A 15083-nucleotide genomic window follows, 5' to 3' on the forward strand; every position below is an offset into this window, starting at 1 on the left:
TTTGACATTCCACACAATCAATTTTATAAACCAAACTAATTTTTATGGAAATCAACTTAGCTTTTAAAAATGATTATTTAAAATATTTTGAATTTGAATTTGGGAAATGATTATTTTTTTTATTTGTGTATTATTGAATGTATTATTTGGATTTGGGATATTATAGGAATTTGATTTGTATATATAATTTGAAATGTATAAATTTAAGAGTAAAATAACATTTAGATTTGAATTTGATAACTCTTTTAATTTGATTTTTGATTTTTTTTATTCACATTTGTTTTAGAATTTAGTATTTTTTTTAATTTGATCTCTAAACTTAAATTTCTTTTAAGGTATAATAACGTGATATATTAAAATTGTACCATATAATTGCACCTTAATACAATTCAAATTCAGAGCTAAAGTTAAAAAAAATACTAATTTTACAAAAAAGTGAAAAAATTAATAATCAAAATAATTTTTTTTATCAAATTTAAAAAGCAAATGTTACTTTTTATATCTAAATTTAATAATGTTCCATAAATTCAAATATTTTAAATAATTCAATTTTAGAATTTAAAATATCACATCCAAAGCTCCTTTAGATGGAGGGTAAGTTTACTTACGATTAGTGTAAACACAACGATGATAATAAAACTAAATATTATAACGTAAAAAAAAATTAAACACACCACACTAAAAATAAATGTCGAACTCTTAGTCAACAATAAACCCTAAACTAATTAAATTCCAAATTGAAGAGCATAGTACCTTTGGGCCCATATATGCCAGCGGCATTGGGCTGTCAATTACAGCCCTCAAAATTTTTTTCCCACAACTACCCTTTTTAATTTATCAACTTTCGGTTTCCAAAAAAGGTCAAAGTCAGTTTCCTTTTGACGTCAGGGTTAAAATAGTCAATTAATCCTCCCCCTTATAAGATTCACCACTACGTCACACTACCCTCCTTCTTCCCCAGTAAAATTTCCCTTAAAATTTTTTTTTTACACGATTTCTTTTTCTTCTGTGGAGAAACTGAAGAACGTATAAATTAAAAGACGCCAATCCAAACACGCCTTAGGGTTTTCTCCTCCTCTTCCCCTCTTCTTCTTCAGCACTCTAACAGAAGAAAAACCCAAGCCCTAAAACCTCACATTCACAAGTAAAATAAAAAAAAGAGTTCTTTTTTTATTTGACCTCTTCACCTATAAGGTAAGCTCTCAATAACCCAAATCTCAAAAACCCTTATTTTTCTCCCCCTTATATATCTCTTCAAGAACCCAGAATTAGGATCAAATAAAGTTTGTAACTTGGGTCTGGGAACCGTCTACTATACAAGGACTGAACAGTTAAAAAGGGAAAAAAAATCAATCAATATGGACGATGTAGAAAAAGCAATATTGATTAGCTTTGATGAATCAGGTGCCATAGATTCAGAGCTAAAATTACAAGCGGTGAACTTTTGTCAGAAAATTAAAGAAACCCCATCAATATGCAGCCTTTGTATTGAGAAGTTGTGTTTTTGCAAGCTCGTTCAGGTTCAGTTTTGGTGTTTACAAGCTTTGCAGGAGGTTATTAGGGTAAAATATGGGTCCATGAGCTTGGAAGAGAAGAACTTTATCAGGAAGTCGATTTTTTCTATGGCGTGTTTAGAAGGTATCAATGATAAGATGTGTGTTGTTTTGGATAGTCCTGCATTTATAAAGAATAAGCTTTCTCAGGTTTTGGTCACTTTGATTTACTTTGAGTACCCTTTGATTTGGTCATCTGTTTTTGTTGATTTCCTGCCCCGTTTGAGTAAAGGGGCTGTGGTGATAGATATGTTTTCTCGGCTTTTGAATGCATTAGATGATGAATTGGTTAGTATGGATTATCCACGGACTGCTGAAGAAGTGGCAGTTGCAGGAAGGGTAAAGGATGCAATGAGGAACCAGTGTGTGCCTCAGATTGTCAGAGCATGGTATGACATTGTGTCTATGTATAGGAATACCGATCCTGAAACTTGTGTTACTGTTTTGGATTGTATGCGGAGGTATGTTTCCTGGATTGACATTGGGTTGATTGTGAATGATGCATTTATTCCACTATTGTTTGAGTTGATTTTGGTTGATGGTTTGTTGGAACAACTTCGTGCTGCTGCTGCTGGATGTGTTTTGGCAGTAGTTTCCAAGCGAATGGATGCGCATTCTAAATTATCTCTATTGAAGAGTCTTCAAATAAGTCGAGTTTTTGGTTTGGTGTCTGATGATAATGATTCTGACTTGGTTTCAGCAATAGCAGCCTTAATTACAGGGTATGCAGTGGAGGTTTTAGAGTGTTCCAAAAGGGTGAACACAGAAGATGCTAAGGTGATTTCCATGGAGCTTTTAGATGAAGTTTTGCCAACGGTTTTCTATGTAATGCAGAACTGCGAGATGGATGCAGCATTTAGTATTGTCCAATTTCTTTCAGGTTATGTTGCCACCATGAAAACCCATTCTTCTTTGCAAGAGAATCAAATGCTTCACATAAGTCAGATCCTCGAAGTGATTCGTACACAGATTCGTTATGATCCCATGTACCGCAATAATCTTGATATGGTAGATATGATTGGGGTGGAAGAAGAAAGCAGGATGTTGGAATTTAGAAAGGATTTATTTGTATTGCTACGGAATGTGGGTCGAGTAGCACCTGAAGTTACTAGGATCTTTATCAGAAATTCATTAGCTAGTGCCATTTCATCATCATCAGACAAGAATGCGGAAGAGGTAGAAGCTGCCCTTTCCCTTTTGTATGCACTTGGAGAGACGATGAGTGATGAGGCAATGAGGGTGGGAAATGGACTATTAAGTGAACTGGTAACAAATCTTTTATCAACAAGATTTCCTTGCCATTCCAATAGGTTAGTTGCCCTTGTCTACTTGGAGACTATAGCAAGGTATATGAAGTTCATTCAGGAGAATGTACAATGCATTCCTTTGGTTTTGGCTGCCTTTCTTGATGAAAGAGGTATACACCATCCAAACATTTATGTGAGTCGCAGGGCCAGTTATCTGTTCATGAGGATTGTAAAATTGCTGAAATCTAAGCTTGTGCCTTTCATAGAGACAATTTTGCAGGTACCATTGCCCTCCAAACATGTTTGTGAATTTTTTTGCCACCTCATATCTTAGATTACCTTCTGCAATCTTTTGTTGATGGTCAGAGCCTGCAAGATGTAGTTGCTCGATTTACAAGTATGAATCTTGCATCAAGGGAACCTGCAGGATCTGAAGATGGTGCTTACGTTTTTGAGGTAACTATCTCATTCCCACCTTTCCTCTTTTGGTGTGCTTACTCTTGTACCTCTACTCTTTATGGACCCATGGATATACATTCAAAGTTATGTCTTCTTTTGTTAGCAAGTGATGACCTTTTTGTTGTCTACTTTTTTTTTGGGTGATATTTTACACAGGCAATCGGCCTATTGATTGGAATGGAAGATGTGTCACTGGAAAAGCAATCCGATTATCTCTCTTCATTGCTCACTCCTCTCTGTCAACAGGTTTTCATCTGTCCCATGAAATCTTTAAATGTTTTTGCGTAGTGTTCTCATGTGGTCCGCATGTGAGCAAATTGATTTATTTTACATTTTTCCAGCAGCATTTTACTCATATGACTAATGTCACAGGTCGAAGTAACATTGATGAACGCAAAAGCATTGAATCCAGATGAATCTTCTCTACAACTTGCTAATATCCAGCAAATAATCGTGGCAATTAATGCTCTAAGCAAGGTTATATTCTATCTTTAGACCATCTAATATTCTCCTTGATGAAGCGTTTTTCCTTAATTACAGTTGCCTTCCATAAAATTTTTCGCTTGCCTATTGGTTACTACCATCCTGAGATCTTTGAATATGCTACTGGCATAGAAGTTTTGCCCCCTAAAATTGTTGGGTTTCACTTTATACCAACCAATTATGGTATCACCATTTACCATAGCATATAGCTCGCCATGTTGTAATTTTTGTGCTTGTCTACATAGAATCAGTCTCACGTGATGTAAAAAATTTAAGCATCTTTAATTGTAAATTTGAGCCTTGACCATGCATAGATCTTATCCTCATAATTTTATTCATTATCCAGGGTTTCAGTGAGCGCCTTGTGACCTCTAGTCGACCTGCAATTGGTCACATGTTTAAGCAGGTTAGTTTTAAAGATAAATGATTTTATTTGCACTTTAACTGTCCTTCTGCAGTCAAAGGTTGAGAAATTTTTATCAGTCACTCCCTACAGTAGTTCATAATAGAGCTTTTGTTACTTGTTTGTTTAGATTAGTAACATGGATGTGGGGGAAGGAAATAATGCCATTGTTTTCTCTCTTTTTCTTACTATTTACTAAATTTTGCTTCATTTACTTCGATCCAGACATTGGATGTTCTTCTACAAATTCTTGTTGTATTTCCAAAGGTAGAGCCTTTGCGGACTAAGGTAATAGCTCAACGCTTAGTATTGAACGTACTTGGTTTTGTTCAATCTAAAACATTGCCTAAAGCTAATCTCTTTGGTGTTTAGGTTTTATCATTCATACACCGTATGGTGGACACCTTAGGAGCATCTGTGTTTCCTTACCTTCCGAAGGCATTGGAGCAACTACTTGCAGAAAGTGAGGTAGAAAATAGTTAACTTTTAGCCAACTTTTAATATACTTCTCTTTCTAAAGGGACATATGTGCCATTAAAGAACAGTTCTTAAGGTAGTATTTTATTAATCAAACAAAATATCAAATCAATATTTGGAATCTGCATAATTTGCTGCATTCAGAACTAGATTCAGAATTTTCTCTTGTCAATTGATACTAATTGTTGATGTTGGGTATGAGCTGTTAGAGATTATATATTTATTACCACCGAGAAGAAGTATGATCCAAGTTGGAGTTACTTCTCAAACACAAATGCTCTTTTTTTTTTTTTTGTGGGATCTCTTTTTATGTGTATGTGTGCTCTTTCCGTACACATGAAAAGAAGCATCCTTAGAATTTATGTTGGTATGATTCAGTTTCATATTTATTTATTTGATTCTGGATTATGTCCTTTTGCAGCCGAAAGAAATGGTCGGTTTCCTCTTACTGCTCAATCAACTTATATGCAAATTCAGCACCTTGGTCCGTGACATATTGGAAGAAGTGTTTCCTACTATTGCTGGTAGGGTATTTAGTGCCATCCAAAGGGTTGTTGATTCTTCAGTTACGGAAACCAATACGGAGGTAGTAACCATTAGCTCAAGTCTGAAATTAAACATATTCTTGCCTAGTGTTTTATCTCTATCATCATCTGCTGCATTCATTGTATTGCTTTATGATTTGATTTAAACTTATTTTCATCTTATGCAATTAGTATTTTCTCTTTTAACCTCCAGTTCAACTGTGAAACACTGCAACAGCATCTCTAATGGGTTATCACAAGCATATGCTCCATGTGCAATGCCTTTTCTGTGTTCACTGAACCTTCTTTTTTTTCTTTATCAGGAAATTCGTGAATTGCAGGAACTTCAAAAGACGCTATATACTTTTCTTCATGTGATAGCCACACATGATCTCTCTTCCGTTTTCCTTTCCCCCAGAAGCCGGGACTACTTGACTTCAATCATGCAGTTGCTGTTACATACATCTTGCCACCATAAGGATATTGTTACAAGAAAGGTGAGCTAATAGCCTTTTTATTTCATTCATTACTTTAAGTATTGGACATTTTAAAGTTGTACTATAATCAGGAACTGAACCTAACTTTCGGTTATTGCCATCTGTGAGATAGGCTTGTGTACAGATATTTATCAAATTAATTAAAGACTGGTGTGCCAAGTCATCTGGTGAAGAAAAGGTTTGTTTCCCTTGTAAATTTCATTCCTAGCTTTGTTGTGTGGATGATATGATGCTTATGTCTGTAAGTGATTAAATATTTTGTAGGTACCTGGTTTCAAAAGTTTTATCATAGAGACCTTTGCCACAAACTGTTGTTTGTACAGTGTGCTTGACAAATCCTTCGAGTTCGGTGACGCAAATACTGTAAGAATAACCTATTTTTTATTCATTTATCTTATCTGTGTTCTGCATTACTCGGTGTCATGCAAGATATCATTGTTACATACATACGGGAATAACTTCTTATTAAATTTAACATGGTTTGAGGGTTTTTATTTATTACAGAAAAAAAAAAACCTTCTTATGCTTGGCCATTACGTCTTTGCATCCATCTGCTTTCTCGGATAGTTAGGGACATACCCTTGATTAAATGTTTTAAGGTGCATGGTGACTTGGAACAGTGAAAAGGCTGCATTAGAATTTGCTGTGCAGTGAAGTAACAATGGAGAAACATTTGTTGCCTGTTCCGAAAACCGAAAATTGTTTACCTTCTTTCTACATTGCCTGCAAAGAGCATTATTTGCTTTGCTTGGTGAATAGACAATGTTGCAAATATATACAGTTAAACTGATGGTTTATGCCCATTTCTTCATGCTTACTCATTATTTCTATTATTTTTTCAGCTTGTTTTATTTGGAGAAATTGTGCTGGCTCAGAAAGTGATGTACGAGAAGTTTGGGGATGATTTTCTTGTTCATTTTGTATCAAAAGGATTTCCATCCCCGCAAAATCTGGCAGAGCAGTATTGCCAAAAGTTGAAGGTACTATTCTTTATAATCCATCTATATTTGATTTTTCATGCATAATTATTTCTGTGATCCATCTGGTTTTATTCAATTCATCATTGGATTTTAGAATGAAACTGACGGTGACAACGGGTTTTCATCCTACCCTAGAACCATCCTGAAACTGTGACTTAAACCTGGTTCCTGATACCCTTTCCATTTATTAAATTACTTAATTCTTAACCGTCTGCACTACCAACTGGGTTTGGACCTTAGACACAAGTTTCCTATGAAACTATAATTGTAAATATAGAATGTTAAACTCTAATCCAAGATCTCATGGAAAAAGAAAAACTTGCCACTTGGTGCATCAATGGCCAAGCCACACTTATTGTACTAATTAAAATCTAATCTTGAATTCATGACTTGGTCGATTTTCTGCATTGGGACCCTTAATAAAACTTGGGTTTATGGGCTTAAATGGAATAAGTACTTCACCGCAGCTGCTGATAGTTTGTATTTGCAGGGTAATGATATCAAGGCATTGAGATCGTATTATCAGTCACTTATTGAACATTTACGAGTCCAGCAGAATGGAAGCCTTGTTTTCAGATAGCAGTGGCCATATGATTATATTTTCTAACTGAGGGCTCCACATATATACACACACATACTTTGCCAGCAAAGGTTCCCACCATCTTGCAATTAGTGTTGTTCCATTTTCCTCATTCAAGTCTCTTATGATTTGAAGTTAACATTGCAGGTTTCTTTATGTAAATATCAAATGTGTTATGTTGCTTGTTTCCATGGACAAAGAGGTATTTTTTAAGTTGCTCAAATATCCTTCAGTTTCATCCAGCTGAATTAGGGTGAGAGTTTTTGTGAGAGCTTTTCATAGTTTTCCCTTTCATTTTTTGGAATCATTTTTTTTAATCTTCAATTAAGTGTATGTGTGACTTAGATTATTACCCCCCTCCCCCTCAAAAAAAAAAAAGGGGAAAAAAGGCCATTAGCCATTTCTTTTATTCATTGTTTTGATACAATTATTTTGGGGCCAAAGTTTATAATTATAAATTCAATTCAAATTAGCATATATTATTCAGTGATGAGGCTGTATCTGAGATGCTGATATGATTAGTAGTATGATTTAGATAGATTTTAATCTTAATTACCCTGTTTTAAATTTTATTCTTGGAAGTGCATTTAATCCTTGCTTTCTTAATTAGTAAGAAAAAACAAAAGGAGTGTTTTAATTTGTTTACTAGGCTAAAATTACATGGTTAAGTTACTACAAATTTCTTAACTTGTTCCCTTATTTCATGCTTTAAAAGGCATTAAAATAAAATACAGTAAAGAAATTCAGAAAAAGAAAGCAAGACAGTAATTAAGGGAGAAAAATGAGATGGGGACAAGCAATAAAAGAGCAAGTTTATATTGCAGAATGTAATTAGGGTAATCTTTTTTTAAATTAAGCATTCAATTATTATAAGAAATCGAAAATCGAAGGAATTATGCAATGTAGTTGGTGATGATGATTTTCAGGGTTTTTTTAAAGATGTAATTAGTTAAATACGTTTAAAAAATTAAAATTTTTCGTAATTATAAGAATGTATAATTGTTACCTTAATAATTACTTTATTTTACAATTAATTATTCTGTAAGTATAAACACACCTTTAATATTTGTCCCTATTGAATTTATAAATGTTGATATAAATATATTCTTTTTATATCTTAATGTACTTCAAGTAATAAAATTGAATTTTGATCAACATTATTATAAATACTTATAGTAAGCATTTGAGACAAGTTTAAAAACAATACTATTTGAATAAAAAAATATTTAATTTCTTTCGTATATCAAAAGAGACCTACACAAATTGAGAAGGTAATTCTCTATTTTAATTTATCAAAATTTGATTTTATATTTTACGTAAATTCAATTGGACTAACTTATATATATTTACAAAATATAACAAATTAAATTAGAGGAAACTCCTCAACTAATTCATAACTAAACCTAATAAATATATCCTTTAAAATTGAAGAAATTGTTTTCATGGGAAACAAACAAGGAAGATCTTCGTGCATCAATTTTTTCCTTATTCGTAATAATGTTTTTATTTTATTTTATTTACATGTAAATTAAATTATCAAATTTCAATCATGAAAATGATTTCTTCAAAGGTTTTTCTCAAATACGAAAAAAAGTAAAATTGATTGAAAATTTAAAAGCTTTACTTTTGTTATTAAATGTGGATGCCGGAGGATCAAATTGATTACATTCACTCATTTCAAGTTCACATTTTTTAACGCACTGAGGCATATGATTTGACCCTTTAAAATCATGTTATTATCATTTGTCTATAATGGACCAACTTTCTTTTTAGTTTTCTCATCACAAAAACATATGAATAGAGATGTGATTCTTGTTTTTTTTTCCCTTTTCTCTCTAATTTTAGAATTTTTTATCTGTATAATGTAAATAAAAAATTAAATACTGAAATGGTATGTCAATACAATTATTTATCAAAATAGTATGTTTGAAATAGTAATAAGGGGTGGAAGGAGAGAGATGGGCGGCACCCATGATTACAAAAATGACGTGTATTTAAAAAAATTACTTTTTTAAGGGTGGAGGGGAAGAGATGGGCGGCACCAATATTTTCTGGTGTAAAAATATGATCTGACTAGTGGGCGATGAGAGCGAGATGGTACTGGATTAAAATGTGATGGCCTAAAATATTTAGGACCTAATATGAAAATTTACCATTTTAATTGATTGCTAAAAAGAAGCTTTTACAGTGCCGCCAAAGTTTAAAAAGGTTAAATTCCTTCATAAGTCCTCCTTATTTACTATTTTCTTTTATTCTCTTTCAACACAAAAAATAGAGAGTGTTATTACCAATTAGTTCAAAAAGTTTTTTTTAACAAAAAGCATTTTTGTAAAAAATCCTATTCCAACTAGAAATAGAATATAATTATTACAACTTTCTTTTTTTCTTTTTACTTCTATTGAAAATTTAAAGCATTTACAATCAATTGAAGCATCAAACATAGGTGCAAGTTAGGTACCACTTGGATTAATTACCTTAAATAGTGGTATTTTTTTGCCCGTAAATACTTAATAAGCTATAGGGCATGGATTTAAATCCGATTATGTATGATTGTGCATAGTTTGTTAGTTCAAACACTCAATGAAACGTTTTTATTTTGTAAATTCGTTATTACTCTATAAACATATTAATTAATAGATTAAAATATATTATTTAATAAATTAAAAAATAACTACGTAAGATTATGTACGGAATGTGTGACATTAGAATCTAAGATTAATTAATGAAAATAAAACAAGATTTTGAAAGTTTACCAGTACATATAAAATATAAATACAAATATTTTTAATAATTTATCAATATATATTTTAAAAGTTTATTAATATAATTAACGTAGAAATATATGTTCAAATAATTACAAAATATAGAATTAAATTATTACAATAAATATACATACTAAAAACAAAAAACAATCTAAATTATAATCAACTAACTAAACTAAAACCCATCATCAGAATATTCCAACTGTGTTAAGCATGGCAATGAAATATTAAAATATTATGGATTTGGACCATTTGGTAACGTTGAGAGTCGGCGGTTGTTTTATTCCGGCAATGGTGATAGAGAAAAAGGAAGAGTAGTCGTCACCGTTAATGGCGAAAGGCGTGGAGCAAGAACTTTTGAATTTCATTGCACATTTATTTGAGTTTTACTTTCTCCGGGCTTTTTTATTAAAATAAATTAAAAAAAATTATTTATCAGTTGTCAGCCCGATTATATACCAAAATGAGGTATTTTTTCATTCGCGCCTATCTGACAGGAGCGAATGATTATTTTATATTAATTTTTTTAATAAAATATTATTTTTTATTTTCGGAACAGTAATTGCGCCTACTTGAGAGGCGTGACTAATTGAGCCATTCTCTGAAGCGCAAATGGTGGGGCTCACATTTTTCATATGTTATTAAAATGCATACTTTACCTGGATGAAGTATGTATTAGCAGATTCACTAATATGATTATATATATATGTACACGCATGTATCACATTACAAAAACAAAAATTTAAATACTTATACCTAATAAAACATGTATCCATTACAATAATAGTTATTTTCCAAATAACATATTGTTTTATAATTTTATTTCTTATTTAATATTTTAATTTAATTTTAATAATGCATACTTTACCCGGATAAAGTATGTATTAGCAGATTCACTAATATGATTATATATATATTTACCCATGTATCACATTACAAAAACAAAATTTTAAATACTTATACCTAATAAAACCGAGTATTAAAAATAACTTTATAATATTACCAACTTTCATTGACTATATAATCCACAAGTTTGCCTTAAATATTACCATCTGCTAATACATGTTTCATCCGGATAAAGTATGCATTTTAATAACATATGAAAGATGTAGACATTAATATTTAAGGCAAACTTGTGGATTATATAGTCGATGAAAGTTGGTAATATTATAAAGTTATTTTTAATACTCGGTTTTATTAGGTATAAGTATTTAAAATTTTGTTTTTGTAATGTGATACATGCGTAAATATATATATATAATCATATTAGTGAATTTGCTAATATATACTTCATCCAGGTAAAGTATACATTATTAAAATTAAATTAAAATATTAAATAAGAAATAAAATTATAAAACAATATGTTATTTGGAAAATAACTATTATTGTAATGAGATACATGTTTTATTAGGTATAAGTATTTAAATTTTTATTTTTGTAATGTGATACATGCGTGTATATATATATAATCATATTAGTGAATCTGCTAATACATACTTCATTCAGGTAAAGTATGCATTTTTAAAATTAAATTAAAATGTTAAATAAGAAATAAAATTATAAAACAATATGTTATTTGGAAAATAACTATTATTGTAATGAGATACATGTTTTATTAGGTATAAGCATTTAAAATTTTTTTTGTAATGTGATACATCCGTAAATATATATAATCATATTAGTAAATCTGCTAATACATACTTCATCCAGATAAAGTATGCATTTTAATAACACATGAAAAATATAGGCCCCACCATTTGCGCATCAGAGAAAGGCTTGATTACTGTTCCGAAAATAAAAAAATATTTTATTTAAAAAAACAAAAAAAATTAATATAAAATAATCATTCACGCCTGTCAGATAGGCGCGAATGAAAAAAACACCTGATTTTCGTATATAATCAGATTGAGATAAATATATTTTTTTAAAATTTATTTTAGTAAAAAAGCGACTTTCTCCGTCATTTATTTACAGTTATTATATTGCACTTTTTCCAATATCATGTATTACGTCATTTATTTACATTTATTATATTGCAGCATTTAATATTTTTATTTTTTTAATAATAAAGGACAACAATTTTATTTTTGTTCATTAAAGGGAACACATATTCGTGTTCTTAATTTTGATTGTGTACGGATAATAATATATATATTTGATGATAAACAAAGGTTATGAAGATATTAGCTTTTATCACTATTAAAGGACGTCTATTAATATATGTACCTTCTTCGTATCTGCAAAAGATATATTGACAATTCGGTCAATAGTATAATTAATCTCCTTAAAAATATGTCTTATCATTCAATATCTTTTATTCCGTAACATTTGTTGAATTTATTTTATCAAAACTAAGTTCGGATTTGTTGAAATATTCCCTTAAATTGCTTGGACTACCTCCAAACTATTTCTTTTTAAGTTTTATGATAAATTAAGGTAAATAGATGATACATTTTGTTTAAAACAAATTTTTTAGTGGGAAAAGGAATTGATATGGGTGAGTAATATAATGATGATTAGTTAACCATATTATGAAAATGGTTAAATGAGTTGTTGAGTGTAAAAGCAGAAAGAGATATATCAACATTTAAAAGGTTTAATGATTTGTTCATTGAAGGCTCTATATTTCACGAGTGGAGAATTTAGAGTTAAAAGAAAGTGTGATCCCAACAATTGGAAAATTTGTGTTTCTCATTTTGATTTTATTTACAAAATCCATCATGGCCTTTAGGTTGAAATTTTAGTAATTTTCATACCATCATTTCATTACCAATAAATATAAATCTTAATTTTTTTTGTTTTATTTTGACTGTGTTAGTCTCTAGACTGACACTTATAATTTTTTTTCCCTCCTACCAAATTTCTCTTTCTTTTTTTCTCCTCGTTCTCTCCATGTGTTTTTTCTCTTTTTAACTTGTAGATTTATTTTGTGGATATCTTTATTGTCTTCACAAATTGTGATAAACAGGTGACACTGCACATCATTGCTGAAACTCCACCGATTACCAATAGTTTCTCTTGGAAAGTTGGTGGCTCTTTGTCGATTTCTTGATTTGTTTCTCTTTTGAGAGTATTCTAAAATAATAAATGATTTCACGAGTCGGTTAGGATTCATGTTTTAAATTTTATATGTTTCTTTTTTATTATTTAATAAGTCTTTACTTTTAGAAATTTTTGTTCACACTTGTAACATGTTTTTTTGTCCTACTTTTGCAAATGATTTTAGGGATTGTTTTGTCGCCGTCCTCTTCAGTTTGGTGGATATTTGATGCTTTTGTTAATTTTTGCCAGTCGTGTTGTACCATTTAGGGCAAATTTTCTTATCGTATCAAGTATTTGTAATCACTCCAAATATATCATGCTTGAGTTATAATAGAGCCAATTATCAACGTGTTATGATGCTAAGGTTGAAGCATTTTTTGTGTTGATGGAGCTTGCTCTTCACTGCTTACAATTGGTGTTTGTTGGTCCCTTGAATTCTATGGTCTCTTTCAAAGAGTGAATTAATGAATTTCTTTTTCAAAAACAAAATTACAAATAAATATTCATGAGGTTATTTACCATAATGTTCGGATCAATTTGATTATTTATAAAATAAACGAAGCAATTTAATTTTTGTACTACTGAAAGGTGAGAGAAAAACAATTACTAGCAACATGAATTTTTTTTTGTTAATAAGCCATTAGGTATAATTAAGTGTGACTTATTTAGCTTTTTAATTGTATAAAAAAAATTATTTTAGTTCTCCATTTAAATTTTCACCTTTTTTTTTAGTTTTTAAACTTATGTTTTCTGTCAAATCACCCCTAAATAGATAGAAAAGTTAATGCTTTTTAACTTTGCTGACATGGTATGCATGTGGATGACACATCAACATTTAATTATTTTTTAAAAATTTAAAAAATTCAAAAAAATTATAAAACTTTAAAATCATTGAAATTATAAAAAAATAGTTTCTGAATTTTAAAACTTTAATTAAACGCTGACATGTCATTCACGTGTATGTCTTATTAGCAAAGTTAAAAAATATTAATTTTTTTATTCATTTTGGAGTGATTTGATTAAAAACACAAATTTAAGGCTAAAAGAGACGAAAAATTAAATAGATAGTTAAAATAATTTTTTTATAAAATTGAACGGTCAAAAAGTAATTATACCTAAAATTAAACAAGAAAAATTAATTCTTATACTGTTGAAAAATGAGTAAATAAACACAATTGAAAATGACGTTAATTAATTATGTTTGTAAAAGTTGGTAAAAAAAAAGATATCATTGCGACCAACATCTTACATATATATACCTATATTTGATCGATTGACCTTAAAAAACCCCATTATGTATATAAAAATTAATAAATATATCCAAAGTTTTGAAATAAAAACAAAAAAAAATTTTAATAAATTTTTGAATTTTAGAAACATTATAAGTTAAATTATGTTTTAAAGAAATTCTTTGTTTTTTCCCCAAAATTTTAGAATTTTTTTGAAGTTTTAATTTTTTTATAATGTTTATGAATATTAAATATATATTATTTTTAAAATTCAATCAATTAGAATTTATTTATTTTGTCACGTTATTTTTTTAATGGAAATAATTGATTCAGTTTTTTTTTTATTTCTTCTATGTAGAATATTATAGAGATTAAGTTGTTTGGTAGAAGTATTCATGGGTCAGCTTGGGTCGGGCTCGTATAAGGTATCTAGATTAAAATTTCAAGTTTGGGCTTGATGCGATATGAAAAATAAGCTTACTTTTTTGTCTAAGCCCGATCTGATTTAAGAAATTAAACTCAGGCCTGACCAACTCCCTGTATTTGCTTTTTTTTTAGATTACTTTTTATTAAGATTTTTTAAAAAAATATAATACATTAAAAAAACACTAAAATAAAATTTTTCTAACACATGAGAAATACATTAAAAAAGTATTTATATTAAGAAATACAAATAAATACAATAAATATGTTTAAATATAATTTTTAAAATTTTATATTTTGGGTTGAATTATTTAGTTGGGTAATTTTGTTAGATTTTGGACAATGGATTTAATTGTTATTGAGTTAGTGATTTAATATAAATATTAATATATAATTATGTAAAATAAAAAATTAAAATACTATT

The 15083-nt window shown here is 29.6% G+C and overlaps 1 protein-coding gene across 2 annotated transcripts; it reads left to right on the top strand.

Annotated features, from left to right (window-relative positions):
• The first annotated feature begins 955 nt into the window (after positions 1-955).
• LOC107897429 (exportin-T) lies at positions 956-7680 on the top strand. Of its 2 annotated transcripts, XR_001684157.2 has the most exons (14): positions 956-3080; positions 3167-3256; positions 3416-3505; positions 3632-3736; positions 4089-4148; positions 4371-4433; positions 4518-4613; positions 5044-5208; positions 5470-5643; positions 5756-5821; positions 5908-6006; positions 6486-6623; positions 7114-7274; positions 7351-7680. XR_001684157.2 is itself a non-coding variant. In XM_016822879.2 (13 exons), exons 1-13 carry the CDS (start codon positions 1359-1361, stop codon positions 7201-7203), a joined length of 2958 nt encoding a protein of 985 aa, XP_016678368.1. In that variant the 5' UTR covers positions 956-1358; the 3' UTR covers positions 7204-7680. The 2 variants fall into 2 exon arrangements, 1 of the variants encoding a protein (XP_016678368.1); XM_016822879.2 differs by having other exon boundaries at positions 7114-7680.
• The last annotated feature ends 7403 nt before the right edge of the window (positions 7681-15083 follow it).

This window comes from Gossypium hirsutum, chromosome A10 (assembly GCF_007990345.1).
Source record: "Gossypium hirsutum isolate 1008001.06 chromosome A10, Gossypium_hirsutum_v2.1, whole genome shotgun sequence".
Classification (NCBI taxonomy): domain Eukaryota; kingdom Viridiplantae; phylum Streptophyta; class Magnoliopsida; order Malvales; family Malvaceae; genus Gossypium; species Gossypium hirsutum.